At 59.3% G+C, this 15,764-nt stretch overlaps 1 protein-coding gene across 1 annotated transcript; it reads left to right on the top strand.

Moving 5' to 3' along the window:
* Window positions 1-1,510: 1,510 nt before the first annotated feature.
* On the top strand, window positions 1,511-14,564 carry LOC138847465 (uncharacterized). The gene is made up of 3 exons (XM_070066291.1): window positions 1,511-1,565; window positions 4,068-4,386; window positions 14,513-14,564. Exons 1-3 carry the CDS (start codon window positions 1,511-1,513, stop codon window positions 14,562-14,564), a joined length of 426 nt encoding a protein of 141 aa, XP_069922392.1.
* The last annotated feature ends 1,200 nt before the right edge of the window (window positions 14,565-15,764 follow it).

The following is a 15,764-nucleotide window of genomic DNA, read 5'->3' as shown; positions in this document are numbered from 1 at the left end:
ACGAGGAACTGACACCCCCGTCCTGACCGCCCGGCGAGACGCGCGGCTGCACACGGTGGTGCTGGAGGCGGGGCCTGGGGACAGCGCCCGAGCACCAGGGCCTCAGGCCACACGGGCGGCCCCCACGGGCGGCCTGGTCAAAACAGCCTTGTGTGATGGTTAGGGCCTGCCGATTGCATTCTGAATGTAGTCTGAGACTTCGGCCACTTTGTTTAAAATGCTATACTGAATGTTAGAGTCTGATGTTTGCATTTTGTCTTAAAACACGTATCTGAGACATGACACTACACTGCGTTGCATGTCATGTTGTGGTACGTGCTATGTTACGTGTCTGTGGACATGTGCCTGCATGTAGGTAATGAAGTTTGGTGTTAAAGTCCCCCGAGCCCGCCGGGCCCAGACCGCCCCGGCGGGAGAGGCCTGGGGAGACCGATCTGAGGAGCCAGGGCTGCGTCACACGGGAGCCTCCTGCCCAGGCAGCCCAGACGCGAAGCAGAAACAGCGGCTCCTAACACGCAGGGCTGGCGAACTCGGGGACACGCACGTTTCCATGAGGACCTGGCCTCCTCTCTGCCCTGGGTCCAGGCCCCGCAGCCCCTCCGTGGACTCGAGCGCAGGCCACGGGCCCTGGCCGTGGCTCTGTCTGCTGTGAGCGCCGCCTCCAGGCCACAGGCATCGAGAGTCCACGTGTGCTCCGCGTGGCCGCTTTCCCGTGTCTGCAAACTGGAACCGTGCGACACACGGCCCCCTCCCTGCCGCGCCCCACCCCTGCCCCCTGAGAAGCACAGCGCACAGCTCTCTGGGCCACCTGTGATGGACAAACAACCCGACCAGGAAGTCAAGGTGCCTCCTTAAGCCCCAGGTCCTCACGCTGCAGCCGCGTAACTTCCTGTGTGGCCTGACCCCGCACGGCTCGGGACCCAGCTCCGGCCGCCCGCCCGGCAGAGCTGCTCCGGGTTCTGGCCCGCACCGCAGGACGACGATAGAGTGCCTGTAAGCCCTGTGGACCTTTTGCGTTTGCGCATCCAGCATCGCAGTGTTTGCCAGGCCTTTCTCCTGGAACCCCTCTTCTCCCAGCTCCATGCGTTTACTTCCCACTGACGCTGAGAACAGCAGGGCTGACGCGCCGTTGAATCTGCGTTCATTGCGAATCCCATGGCTTTTCTAGTTAGGAAAAAATAGTCTCAAAAACACTCTCCGTGTCATCTTTTGTTAATATTTTACCACTAATGGGATTTTAGATACCTCTAATCAAGTGTTTATAAAACTTATTGTATTTGAACTAGTTAGTGAAGAATAAGAAAAACTAGCTTGAGACTGTAGATGTTCCATTAGTTAAATTTCAAAATTTTTAATAAAGGAACTTTCAGCGATAGGTTGAGACGTGACGACATCCACTAAACTCGCTCCCGTGACGTGGAGAGGAAGCCCGGAAGCAGTGGCGGGTGTGTGAGGGCATTCACTTGCCGTGGCCGTGGCAATGGCTGTGGCTGTGGCAATGGCTGTGGCAATGGTCGTGGCCATGGCTGTGGCTGTGGCCGTGGTGTGCTCGTACTTAAATACAGGTAGTGACGCACTGACATTCTTCTTGCCCAATAATCTGGAGTAGTGTCCTGCATTTATCTGTATAAAATAACCACAAATTAATGGGACCCACCAAGAAGAAACTTCGTAGCTGTACTGTATTTGGGAGCCTTTGTACAGCCAGATAAAATTCCCATAATGCAAAGTATTCGGATTTTATTTATTTATTTATTTGTGACAGGCAGAGTGGACAGTGAGAGAGACAGACAGAGAGAAAGGTCTTCCTTTGTCGTTGGTTCACCCCCCAATGGCCGCCGCAGCCGGCGTACCGCGCTGATCCGAAGCCAGGAGCCAGGTGCTTCTCCTGGTCTCCCATGGGGTGCAGGGCCCAAGTACTCGGGCCATCCTCCACTGCACTCCCGGGCCACAGCAGAGAGCTGGCCTGGAAGAGGGGCAACCGGGACAGAATCCGGCACCCCGACCGGGACTAGAACCCGGTGTGCCGGTGCCGCAAGGTGGAGGATTAGCCTAGTGAGCCGCGGTGCCAGCCCAGTATTTGGATTTTAAAATGTACTATTCCAAGGAAGAAGACCTGGCATTATTCCATGTGCTTAAATGATAACGTGCCTGTTGAGTTTCAGAAGAACAAATATGAAATGAGTGACGGCCGCTGCGTTGGCTATGTTAAACTGGCAGGTTGTGGCCTAAGGCTTAACTCTGTTTCTCGAATGTGAAGCACCGTGGCCCAGCGCTGCTCTGTGTATACCCAAGTCCTACAGCCTCAGCACTGAACAGGCGTTGAAGGCACCCGCTGAGGTGGGGGTCTCCATAGCCTCAGAGAGTGTGTCAGGGAATTTGTTAATCGTTAAGTACAATTTATTCAATGGTTAAAATGGGACTGCCAGTGAAGAAACTTTTTTTTTTTTTTGACAGGCAGAGTGGACAGTGAGAGAGAGAGACAGAGAGAAAGGTCTTCCTTTGCCGTTGGTTCACCCTCCAATGGCCGCTGCAGCCGGCGCACCGCGCTGATCCAATGGCAGGAGCCAGGTGCTTCTCCTGGTCTCCCATGGGGTGCAGGGCCCAAGCACTTGGGCCATCCTCCACTGCACTCCCTGGCCACAGCAGAGAGCTGGCCTGGAAGGGGGGCAACCGGGACAGAATCCGGCGCCCCGACCGGGACTAGAACCCGGTGTTCCGGCGCCGCAGGCGGAGGATTAGCCTATTGAGCCACGGCGCCGGCCTTGCCAGCGAAGAAACTTAAAAGCAGCCTCATTCATGTAACTGCTTAAGTAAAAGCTACATTTTGAGTTCTATGTTTAAAATAAAATAAAATAAAAAGACCAGCACGGGGACCTCGCCTACATGGGGGTCTCAGAGCCCTGGACGCACCCCACCGCGGCGTCTCCCAGCGGCTCCGTCCTTGGCCTCTGGCGCCACCTACAGGTGCCAGAGCCGGGACACCGGAGCGAGACGAAGGCCGCGTCCGGGCCACCTTGGAGCGGGGACGGCTCTGCCTCCCGGGGACAGTGTGCGGACCGCGAGAAGCAGAGGCCCTCCGCGAGATGGCCGGGTTCCCGCTGTGCGCCCGCTTTCCCAGTGTACCTTGTGCTTAATTTATCAGACGCATGTTTCATCCATCACCCGAGGGCATTGCAAAAGCTAATGGGGAAAAGGGACTAAAGGGTTTTTTTGGTGCAAAACACTGCTGAAATCCATGCTTACGAGGGATCTTCAAAAAGTTCTTGAGAAAGACATATTTGGGGGGATGTGTCTGGACTGCAACTTTTTTTTTTTGCACCAAAATAAACTTGTCTTTTAAAAAAAATTATTTTATTTATTTGAAAGATGGAGTTACAGAGAGAGGAGAGAGAGAGTCTTCCATCCGCTGGTCACTCCCCAGATGGCCGCAACGTGATCCGAAGCCGGGAGCCCCACGTGGGTCAGGGGCCCAGGTACTTGGGCCGTCCTCTACGCTTTCCCAGGCCATTAGCAGGGAGCTGGACCGGAAGTGGAGCAGCCGGGACTCGAACCCGTGTCCACACGGGATACCAGCGCTGCAGGCGGGGGCGTTAACCCGCCGCGCCACAGCGTGGGTCCCCGTGGGCTTGGTTAACTCCGTTTGTCCCAGGGGCTTTCTGAAGCCCCTTGCGTGTATCTTCCACGCGCGTGTAACACCGCTTCTCTCCCCGAGTTCCACGCGCCTGCGGGCCGCCCGGCCTCCGCCGTCTGACTCCTCACTTGCTTTTGCGGAGGCTCCCGTCCCAGCGGGCGGTCCCGGGGCCGGAACCCCCGGATCCACGGACGGGGGCGTTTTCTCGGCCCCACGAGCAGGCCCCTCCCCGCGTCCTCAGCGCTCCTCCGGGTTTCCCTGAGGGCCGCAAGGCTCCGGCCTCACCCGCGCGCCGTCGGAATCCCAGCCGCGCCGCGTGGACGCGTGTCGGACGCGTGAGAGGCCGCGGGGCGCGCGCGTGCCCGTCCCGTCGGAACGCCGCGGCGGCAGCCCCCCGCCCCGCCACTTGAGCCAGGTCCCCGCGGCTTCTCAGGTTCCGAGGCCTCCAGACCCGCAGCCCAGCCCCGCGCAAGCCCCGCGCCTCCGGGCAGCCCCGCGCCCAGCCCCGCGCCTCCGGGCAGCCCCGCGCCCAGCCCCGCGCCTCCGGGCAGCCCCGCGCCCAGCCCCGCGCCTCCGGGCAGCCCCGCGCCCAGCCCCGCGCCTCTGGCAGCCCCGCGCAAGCCCCGCGCCCAGCCCCGCGCCTCCGGGCAGCCCCGCGCAAGCCCCGCGCCTCCGGGCAGCCCCGCGCAAGCCCCGCGCCAAGCCCCGCGCAAGCCCCGCGCCTCCGGGCAGCCCCGCGCCGCGGCGGCAGGGTACGCGCAGCTCCCCAGCGCTGGAGTCCGCGGCTCGCGCGGCTCAAACCGCCCCCAGGCCCCCTCCGCAGACCCGGGGAGCCGAGCCGAGGCCGCCCCAGGCCGGGGGGCTCCAGCGCGGCCCTGCGCGCTCGCGCGCCCCGCACCTGGAGCCTCTGGGGCCCGGGCCGCTGCGGGGAGCTCCCGGGAGCCCCTGCCCGCAGGGCTCGCTGGGGCTGCGTCCCGCAGGGCCGTCGTCTGCGGGTTATGCACGCGTCCCTTCGGGAGCAACGACAAACTGCTCTTACAGGGTCGCCGGGTCAGGGAGCGCATGGGATTGACGGACAGGGTCTGCGGGGTCGCCAGGCAGGGAGCGCCGCGGCGCGCGGGGGCGGTGCGGGCGCGGTGCGGAGCGCCCTCTGCTGCTCCTCCGACGCCCTGCAGGCCGCGGCCGCAATGGCCGAGGGCCGGGGTCCAGCCCGGGGTCCTGGGGTGCGGCCTGCACCCAGAGGATGCCAGCTTTCCCTAAAGCGCACTTCTGGGACAGCAACGAACGTGCCACAGAATGCACCAGGATGGAGCTGGGAGGTTTGCAGTAAACTTACACGCGAACCCAGCTGGCTCCAGAAACTTCTGGGGGCCCCTTTGCAGTCCGCCCCCAACCTCGGCCTCGGGCAACCGCGAGTCCGCTCGCCGACATTCCGTCTGTCCTAGAGTTTCACGTGCAGGTGTTTGGGAGACGTAGTCCAGTGCCTGAGCGAGAGGCCTGGCTCTGCTCCGATTCTGCCATCCGGCACCCTGGGAGGCAGCAGGCGATGGCCGGCGCCTATGCATCCCTGCCACCCAGTGGGGAGACTCCGAGAGAGACCCAGGCCCCCGGCTTCAGCCTGGCCCAGTCCTGGTTGTTGCAGGCATTTGGGGAGTGCACCAGCAGAGGGAAGATCCGTGTGTCCGTCTGTCTCTCCCTTTTCTATGTTTTTCAAATACAATGAACATAAAACCTTAAATAACAATAAAGTAAGCTAATTTTTTAAAGCGGTCTTCGTAATGGGCTTCATTGAGGCCCACCGTGCTGGACACGCGTCAGGAGGCGTGGTCCCTCACGCTGGGCAGGGTGGCATTCCACAGGACACACTTCCTCATCCAGTCACCCACTAACGGGCACTTGACGGCTGCGGTCTGTCACCATCGTGGGCCTTCCCAGACAAGTTTTTGCATAAATGCTTCATCTCTCGCGGAGAAATACCCAGGGTGGAGACCACTCGCCTTCCCAAGAAAGCACCAGAGGTTTCCCCGTGCTGCCCCGCGTCCGGTGCCCCCACACGCACACACTGAGGCCGGCGCTGCAGCTCCCCTGGGGCCCGCGTCTCCAGCCCTCTGCCCTCTCCAGATGTAGGCTGCCCCCACATCTGCCCACGTTTCTCCACAGAAGTGCGTTTTTTATTGAAACTTGAAGACTCATGATGAGACCGCGTCCGGCTACCCCAGGAGACGCGGGGGTGCTGGACACAGGGGGACCAGTCAGCATCCCTGTAGCAGAGGCTCCTGCACCCCCGACCCCATTGCTCTCCATCCCCCAGCTGGTGCCACTCACCCGGCGCCATCCAGCTGGGCTCATCACGTGCCCAGCACAGAGGAAGGCCTCCTAACCTTGCGTGTGGGTCAACCGGGAGGCCAGACGTCCCGGGGAGCCACGTGTGTGAGCAGAAAGTTCCCGTGAGTCAAGTCTGCCACCCTCAGGTGTGGGCGCAGCACTGCGGGCTTGGTGACCCGGCCGGGTCATGCCCTTGCTTCTCTGTCAGACCCAGCCAGCATCTGGGTGTGTGACTCTCAGCCCGGAGCTTCGATCATCGTATTCTTCGTGCCTCTGTGTGCCAGGAAGGCTGCTGAGCTTGGTCTGCTCGGCACAGCCACTCTGGCGACTGCAGACAGCAGACCGGCGTGGGCTCATGTGGGTTAGGAGCTAAGGAGCCACAGCAGCGTGGAGAAACAGCACAGAGGGGCCTTAGAACAGGGTGGCCAGAGAAGGCGTCTCTGAGGAGCAGGGAGCCGCGGCTGGAGGGAGGGAGCAGCCACGTCACCCCGGAACCTGGGAGGGACTTTACCTGATGGGCACCAGGCAGAGGAAACCCAAAAGGAATTCTGCTGCCATTCACCAACAACCAGTCAACACAGCGTAACAGTCACCAGCAAACGGCCACTAACAAGCTGTTACTAACCACACAAACCTCCAACAGTAGCACAAACCTCCAATGAGCTTTTGCAGTGACCCCTTTAGGTGTGGGCTCAATGACAGCCCACCAAATCCCCTGAAAGGTGTACAGTGCTGTCCCTCACCTGAGGGTGACAGTGCTGTCCCACACCTGAGGGTGACAGTGCTGTCCCTCACCTGAGGGTGACAGTGCTGTCCCTCACCTGAGGGTGACAGTGCTGTCCCTCACCTGAGGGTGACAGTGTTGTGTCCACACCTGAGGGTGTACAGTGCTGTCCCACACCTGAGGGTGACAGTGCTGTCCCTCACCTGAGGGTGACAGTGCTGTGCCACACCTGAGGGTGACAGTGCTGTCCCTCACCTGAGGGTGACAGTGCTGTGCCACACCTGAGGGTGACAGTGTTGTGTCCACACGTGAGGGTGACAGTGCTGTGCCCACACCTGAGGGTGACAGTGCTGTCCCTCACCTGAGGGTGACAGTGCTGTCCCACACCTGAGGGTGACAGTGCTGTGCCACACCTGAGGGTGACAGTGTTGTGTCCACACCTGAGGGTGTACAGTGCTGTCCCACACCTGAGGGTGTACAGTGTTGTCCCTCACCTGAGGGTGACAGTGCTGTCCCTCACCTGAGGGTGACAGTGCTGTCCCACACCTGAGGGTGTACAGTGCTGTCCCACACCTGAGGGTGTACAGTGTTGTCCCTCACCTGAGGGTGACAGTGCTGTCCCACACCTGAGGGTGACAGTGCTGTGCCCACACCTGAGGGTGACAGTGCTGTCCCTCACCTGAGGGTGACAGTGCTGTCCCACACCTGAGGGTGACAGTGTTGTCCCACACCTGAGGGTGTACAGTGCTGTCCCACACCTGAGGGTGTACAGTGCTGTCCCACACCTGAGGGTGACAGTGCTGTGCCACACCTGAGGGTGTACAGTGCTGTTCCTCACCTGAGGGTGACAGTGCTGTCCCTCACCTGAGGGTGTACAGTGTTGTGTCCCACACCTGAAGGTGTACAGTGCTGTCCCACACCTGAGGGTGACAGTGCTGTCCCTCACCTGAGGGTGACAGTGCTGTCCCACACCTGAGGGTGTACAGTGCTGTCCCACACCTGAGGGTGACAGTGCTGTCCCACACCTGAAGGTGTACAGTGCTGTCCCACACCTGAGGGTGACAGTGCTGTCCCACACCTGAGGGTGACAGTGCTGTCCCACACCTGAGGGTGACAGTGCTGTCCCACACCTGAGGGTGACAGTGTTGTGTCCACACGTGAGGGTGACAGTGCTGTGCCCACACCTGAGGGTGACAGTGCTGTCCCTCACCTGAGGGTGACAGTGTTGTGTCCACACCTGAGGGTGACAGTGCTGTCCCTCACCTGAGGGTGACAGTGTTGTGTCCACACCTGAGGGTGTACAGTGCTGTCCCACACCTGAGGGTGACAGTGCTGTCCCTCACCTGAGGGTGACAGTGCTGTCCCACACCTGAGGGTGTACAGTGCTGTCCCACACCTGAGGGTGACAGTGCTGTGCCACACCTGAGGGTGTACAGTGCTGTCCCACACCTGAGGGTGACAGTGCTGTCCCACACCTGAGGGTGACAGTGCTGTCCCTCACCTGAGGGTGTACAGTGCTGTCCCTCACCTGAGGGTGTACAGTGCTGTCCCTCACCTGAGGGTGACAGTGCTGTCCCACACCTGAGGGTGACAGTGTTGTGTCCACACCTGAGGGTGTACAGTGCTGTCCCACACCTGAGGGTGACAGTGCTGTCCCTCACCTGAGGGTGTACAGTGCTGTCCCTCACCTGAGGGTGACAGTGCTGTGCCACACCTGAGGGTGACAGTGCTGTCCCTCACCTGAGGGTGACAGTGCTGTGCCACACCTGAGGGTGACAGTGTTGTGTCCACACGTGAGGGTGACAGTGCTGTGCCCACACCTGAGGGTGACAGTGCTGTCCCTCACCTGAGGGTGTACAGTGCTGTCCCACACCTGAGGGTGACAGTGCTGTGCCACACCTGAGGGTGTACAGTGTTGTCCCTCACCTGAGGGTGACAGTGCTGTCCCTCACCTGAGGGTGACAGTGCTGTCCCACACCTGAGGGTGTACAGTGCTGTCCCACACCTGAGGGTGTACAGTGTTGTCCCTCACCTGAGGGTGACAGTGCTGTCCCACACCTGAGGGTGACAGTGCTGTGCCCACACCTGAGGGTGACAGTGCTGTCCCTCACCTGAGGGTGACAGTGCTGTCCCACACCTGAGGGTGACAGTGTTGTCCCACACCTGAGGGTGTACAGTGCTGTCCCACACCTGAGGGTGTACAGTGCTGTCCCACACCTGAGGGTGACAGTGCTGTGCCACACCTGAGGGTGTACAGTGCTGTTCCTCACCTGAGGGTGACAGTGCTGTCCCTCACCTGAGGGTGTACAGTGTTGTGTCCCACACCTGAAGGTGTACAGTGCTGTCCCACACCTGAGGGTGACAGTGCTGTCCCTCACCTGAGGGTGACAGTGCTGTCCCACACCTGAGGGTGTACAGTGCTGTCCCACACCTGAGGGTGACAGTGCTGTCCCACACCTGAAGGTGTACAGTGCTGTCCCACACCTGAGGGTGACAGTGCTGTCCCACACCTGAGGGTGACAGTGCTGTCCCACACCTGAGGGTGACAGTGTTGTGTCCACACGTGAGGGTGACAGTGCTGTGCCCACACCTGAGGGTGACAGTGCTGTCCCTCACCTGAGGGTGACAGTGTTGTGTCCACACCTGAGGGTGACAGTGCTGTCCCTCACCTGAGGGTGACAGTGTTGTGTCCACACCTGAGGGTGTACAGTGCTGTCCCACACCTGAGGGTGACAGTGCTGTCCCTCACCTGAGGGTGACAGTGCTGTCCCACACCTGAGGGTGTACAGTGCTGTCCCACACCTGAGGGTGACAGTGCTGTGCCACACCTGAGGGTGTACAGTGCTGTCCCACACCTGAGGGTGACAGTGCTGTCCCACACCTGAGGGTGACAGTGCTGTCCCTCACCTGAGGGTGTACAGTGCTGTCCCTCACCTGAGGGTGACAGTGCTGTCCCACACCTGAGGGTGACAGTGTTGTGTCCACACCTGAGGGTGTACAGTGCTGTCCCACACCTGAGGGTGACAGTGCTGTCCCTCACCTGAGGGTGTACAGTGCTGTCCCTCACCTGAGGGTGACAGTGCTGTGCCACACCTGAGGGTGACAGTGCTGTCCCTCACCTGAGGGTGACAGTGCTGTGCCACACCTGAGGGTGACAGTGTTGTGTCCACACGTGAGGGTGACAGTGCTGTGCCCACACCTGAGGGTGACAGTGCTGTCCCTCACCTGAGGGTGTACAGTGCTGTCCCACACCTGAGGGTGACAGTGCTGTCCCACACCTGAGGGTGACAGTGTTGTGTCCACACCTGAGGGTGACAGTGCTGTCCCTCACCTGAGGGTGACAGTGCTGTCCCACACCTGAGGGTGTACAGTACTGTTTCACACCTGAGGGTGTACAGTGCTGTCCCACACCTGAGGGTGACAGTGTTGTGTCCACACCTGAGGGTGACAGTGCTGTCCCACACCCGAGGGTGTACAGTGTTGTGTCCACACCTGAGGGTGACAGTGCTGTCCCACACCTGAGGGTGACAGTGCTGTCCCACACCTGAGGGTGTACAGTGCTGTCCCTCACCTGAGGGTGACAGTGCTGTCCCACACCTGAGGGTGACAGTGCTGTCCCACACCTGAGGGTGACAGTGCTGTCCCTCACCTGAGGGTGACAGTGCTGTGCCACACCTGAGGGTGACAGTGTTGTGTCCACACCTGAGGGTGACAGTGCTGTCCCACACCTGAGGGTGACAGTGTTGTGTCCACACCTGAGGGTGACAGTGCTGTCCCTCACCTGAGGGTGACAGTGCTGTCCCTCACCTGAGGGTGACAGTGCTGTCCCACACCTGAGGGTGATAGTGTTGTGTCCACACGTGAGGGTGACAGTGCTGTCCCTCACCTGAGGGTGATAGTGCTGTCCCTCACCTGAGGGTGACAGTGCTGTGCCACACCTGAGGGTGACAGTGTTGTGTCCACACCTGAGGGTGACAGTGCTGTGCCCACACCTGAGGGTGACAGTGCTGTCCCACACCTGAGGGTGACAGTGTTGTGTCCACACCTGAGGGTGACAGTGCTGTCCCACACCTGAGGGTGACAGTGTTGTGTCCACACCTGAGGGTGTACAGTGCTGTGCCCACACCTGAGGGTGATAGTGCTGTCCCACACCTGAGGGTGACAGTGCTGTCCCTCACCAGAGGGTGTACAGTGCTGTCCCTCACCTGAGGGTGACAGTGCTGTCCCACACCTGAGGGTGACAGTGCTGTCCCACACCTGAGGGTGACAGTGCTGTGCCACACCTGAGGGTGACAGTGTTGTGTCCACACCTGAGGGTGACAGTGCTGTCCCACACCTGAGGGTGACAGTGTTGTGTCCACACCTGAGGGTGACAGTGCTGTGCCCACACCTGAGGGTGACAGTGCTGTCCCACACCTGAGGGTGTACAATGTTGTGTCCACACCTGTGGGGAGCAACTGGGAGCAACTCGGACTAGACTAAGTTACTGGAATTAAGACTTATTCTATGCATCTGCTTTCCCACAATATGGCGCTGAGAAGGGAAACAGCTTCTACTCAGCTGCCTCCAGTTCAACCAATAAACTGTGGGACCTACTCTTGATTGGAGGAGAGCAGCATACTCGGCGTGTGGGTAGCAGAGTTGGGATTGGTGGAAGAGGACTATAAAGGAGGAGAGCGACAACATGCACCAGGAACATCTATGGGGAACATCTAAGAGGAACACCTGAGCAGCCCCCCAGAGAGCCGGCCGGCGGTGTGCCGCTTCCCTGCGGAAGTGGGGAATGTGGCCAGGGGGAACTGCCCTTCCACGGAGGTGGAAGGGATAGTAGCCAACCCGGGAAGAACCAGCAGCAAACCCGGGAAGGGCCGAGCAGACGAAAGAACAGCGCAGGGTCCTGTGTTGCTCCTCCACGAAGAGGGGGAGCGACATAGTGGTGCCGTGACTCGGATAGGAAACCTAGGACGGATAGGAAACTTAGGAGGGAAGAAACGGGAAGAAGCAGGAAAATACCGGAGAGAGAGACTAGCGAAGAGCCTAGGGGAAAGCCGGACGAGAAAGGTGCCGGAAGAAGCTATTGAAAGCCTAGGCATAGACTCGGATACGGACTGTGGGAAAGAAGTTAGGATTGAAAGCGAAAGTGAAAGCTTTCATAGACTCGGATGCGGACTATGGCGGGGAAGCTAGGAGATTGAAAGCGAAAGTGAAACCTGGAGGAGGCTTGGACTCGGATATGGACTGTGGGAAAGAAGTTAGGATTTAAAGTGAAAGCAAGAAGAAACTTAGACTTAGATACGGACTGCAGGTTGAAAGTGAAAGTGAAACCTATAAGAAACTTAGACTTGGATACGGACTGTGGGGAGAAGCCAGGAGAAATGAGAGGAATATTGTTGGAAGAAAACTTAAGGAAACATACCGGGTAGAGAAAAATGTTAGGGAGGATGAAGCCGCGAGTGCAGGCCAAGGCGGAGACATAAGCCACCTTGGAATTCTTCAAGTCACCCCGGGGAGCAAGAGGCGAAGATCTGGAACCAGAGGCAGAGACGTGGGCCGCCAGGTTGAAATTCGCCAGGTTAGTCCGGGGAACTTGGACTGAATGCCGGTGGTGGCGGAAACATTCGCGGAAGCCGCTGCGTGCAGAGAGAGCACGGGGCGTGAATAGATAGGGAACGCAGGGCTGGCGCGAGGCCGTAGTGCAGGCGCGAAGTGCGTGGAGACCGCGGAGTGTGCGCGCGAAGCCGAGCCGCGCAGATGAGAGAAGCGCGGGCTGAAGCGGCGCAAAGCCGGGAAGCCGCCGCGGGGCGGGCGCCGGCGGGGCGAGGCGCCGGGAAGCCGCGCAGAGCTGTGAAGCCGCTGCGGGGCGGGCGCCGGCGGGGCGAGGCGCCGGGAAGCCGCGCAGAGCCGTGAAGCTGCTGCGGGGCGAGGTGCCGAGAAGCAGCCTCGGGCGGGCGCCGGGAAACCGCAGGGATAAGAGAAACAGAAGTTTAGAAGTAAAATGAGAGAAATAGGAATGCTGGAAGATAGAAGTAAAATGGGAGAAATAGGAATGCCCGGAGATAGAGAAATAGAGAAATAGAAAGGCCTCCCCTCAACATGGCAATGAGAAAGCTTGGATTCGGTCTGCCTGATTAAGTGAGGCGATGAGCACCTGCGGCGGCTAGCAGCTTATGCGCCGCAGGTCACCGAAGACAGGCACGAATTAACATCAGTAAGGCCTCCCCACAATACAATTAGGAGGCTTGGATTCGGTCTGCCTGATTAGGCGATAAGCACCAGCAGGCAGCTCGACCAGAGTATGAGCTGCAGGTCACCGAAGATAGGCACGAACCAACACTAATAAGTCTCCCCCACAATACGGCAATGAGAAGGCTTGGATTCGGTTTGCCTGATTGTTAGGGCTTGTAAGCCCCTGCAGGCAGAGCAGAGCATGCGCTGCAGGGCACCGAACACAGGCACGCATCAGCGCCTAAAAACCTCCTCACAACATGGCGAAGAGAGGACCCGGATTCGGTTTGCCTGATTGATAGGACTTGTAAGCACCTGTGGGCAACTCTAGCAAGCAGAGCAGAGTGTGTGCCGCGGGGCACCGAAGACAGGCGCATATCAATGCCAAAAATAAAAAGAAAGGGGGATCTGTGGGGAGCAACTGGGAGCAACTCGGACTAGACTAAGTTACTGGAATTAAGACTTATTCTATGCATCTGCTTTCCCACAATATGGCGCTGAGAAGGGAAACAGCTTCTACTCAGCTGCCTCCAGTTCAACCAATAAACTGTGGGACCTGCTCTTGATTGGAGGAGAGCAGCGTACTCGGCGTGTGGGTAGCAGAGTTGGGATTGGTGGAAGAGGACTATAAAGGAGGAGAGAGACGGCATGCACCAGGAACATCTATGGGGAACATCTAAGAGGAACACCTGAGCAGCCCCCCAGAGAGCCGGCCGGCGGTGTGCCGCTTCCCTGCGGAAGTGGGGAATGTGGCCAGGGGGAACTGCCCTTCCACGGAGGTGGAAGGGATAGTAGCCAACCCGGGAAGAACCAGCAGCAAACCCGGGAAGGGCCGAGCAGACGAAAGAACAGCGCAGGGTCCTGTGTTGCTCCTCCACGAAGAGGGGGAGCGACACACACCTGAGGGTGTACAGTGCTGTCCCACCACACCTGAGGGTGTACAGTGCCGTGTCCACACCTGAGGGTGACAGTGCTGTCCCACACCTGAGGGTGACAGTGCTGTCCCACACCTGAGGGTGTACAGTGTTGTGTCCACACCTGAGGGTGACAGTGCTGTCCCACACCTGAGGGTGACAGTGTTGTGTCCCACACCTGAGGGTGTACAGTACTGTTTCACACCTGAAGGGTACACAGTACTGTGCCCACACCTGAGGGTGACAGTGCTGTCCCACCACACCTGAGGGTGACAGTGCTGTCCCACACCTGAGGGTGACAGTGCTGTCCCACACCTGAGGGTGTACAGTGTTGTGTCCACACCTGAGGGTGTACAGTGCTGTCCCACACCTGAGGGTGACAGTGCTGTCCCACACCTGAGGGTGACAGTGCTGTCCCACACCTGAGGGTGTACAGTGTTGTGTCCACACCTGAGGGTGTACAGTGCTGTCCCACACCTGAGGGTGACAGTGCTGTCCCACACCTGAGGGTGACAGTGTTGTGTCCACACCTGAGGGTGACAGTGCTGTCCCACACCCGAGGGTGTACAGTGCTGTATCCATACCTGAGGGTGACAGTGCTGTCCCACACCTGAGGGTGACAGTGCTGTCCCACACCTGAGGGTGATAGTGCTGTCCCTCACCTGAGGGTGTATTCTCCCCATTTTGCAGCTGGGACAACCAAGACTTTGGCGACTCCCTCAGAGGGAGAACACGGTACTGAGAGATGAACCACGTAAGTGAGGCCACACGGTGGCTGCCTCTGCTCTGTGGCTTCTCTGGCCACGGGCTCCCTCCCCGCACCTGCCTGCTCCTCTTCTCTCTAGGACCTCACCCTCCACCTTCCTAGAAGTTCTTTCTCGTCTTGAGATTGTACAGCCACATTCTGCTCAGCACAGTAGCCGCCCTCACTGCTTACAGAGATCTCATACAAGGACTTGTGAGTCCCAGCTGGGAACTCAGCAGGACAGGGGAGCACGGAGCACAGAGGGTGCCGCGGAGAGGCTCAGAAGAGGGGTCCCAGCGCTGGTCTCGGACCCTGAGGAAGGGTCCCGTGTGAGTCCTAGGGGATGCAGCGAGGCTGGAGATGGGTGCTGGTAACAGCCGCAGCTGCCACCAAAGCCAGCTGCCACCGAGGGGGTGAGGAGGCACTGGGTGGCGTGGAAAGAACAGGAAGGAGGCAGGAGCTGGAGGTTGAGACAGGAAGCAAAGAAAAATCAGGAAGCAGAGCAGGAGCAGATGATGAACAGGACCAGGAAGGAAGGCAGGACCAAGAAGTAAGGCAGGGACAGGAAGTACAGCTGGAACAGGAAGTAAGGCAGGAGCAGGAAGTACAGCCAGAACAGGAAGGAAGGCAGGAGCAGGAAGTACAGCCGGAACAGGAAGGAAGGCAGGAGCAGGAAGTACAGCCAGAACAGGAAGGAAGGCAGGAGCAGGAAGTACAGCCGGAACAGGAAGGAAGGCAGGAGCAGGAAGTACAGCCAGAACAGGAAGGAAGGCAGGAGCAGGAAGTACAGCTGGAACAGGAAGGAAGGCAGGAGCAGGAAGTATAGCCGGAACAGGAAGGAAGGCAGGGGCAGGAAGTACAGCCAGAACAGGAAGGAAGGCAGGAGCAGGAAGTACAGCCAGAACAGGAAGTAAGGCAGGAGCAGGAAGTGCAGCCAGAACAGGAAGTAAGGCAGGGGCAGGAAGTACAGCCAGAACAGGAAGTAAGGCAGGGGCAGGAAGTACAGCCAGAACAGGAAGGAAGGCAGGAGCAGGAAGTGCAGCCAGAACAGGAAGGAAGGCAGGAGCAGGAAGTGCAGCTGGAACAGGAAGGAAGGCAGGAGCAGGAAGTACAGCCAGAACAGGAAGGAAGGCAGGAGCTGGAAGTACAGCCGGAACAGGAAGGAAGGCAGGAGCAGGAAGTACAGCCAGAACAGGA

This window comes from Oryctolagus cuniculus, chromosome 21 (assembly GCF_964237555.1).
Source record: "Oryctolagus cuniculus chromosome 21, mOryCun1.1, whole genome shotgun sequence".
In the NCBI taxonomy this organism is placed as follows: domain Eukaryota; kingdom Metazoa; phylum Chordata; class Mammalia; order Lagomorpha; family Leporidae; genus Oryctolagus; species Oryctolagus cuniculus.
Note: the sequence above shows the minus strand (reverse complement) of the source record. Positions and strands in the feature narration are given on the sequence as shown.

Bases quoted from the DNA above. Each gene is read 5' to 3' on its own strand.
- LOC138847465 (XM_070066291.1), top strand. From the start codon at position 1,511: ATGGTCGTGGCCATGGCTGTGGCTGTGGCCGTGGTGTGCTCGTACTTA. The intron at 1,566-4,067 runs GTAGTGACGCAC...GCGGCTTCTCAG, and splicing joins GTGCTCGTACTTAAATACAG to GTTCCGAGGCCTCCAGACCC. The intron at 4,387-14,512 runs GTACGCGCAGCT...CCCATTTTGCAG, and splicing joins CCCCGCGCCGCGGCGGCAGG to CTGGGACAACCAAGACTTTG.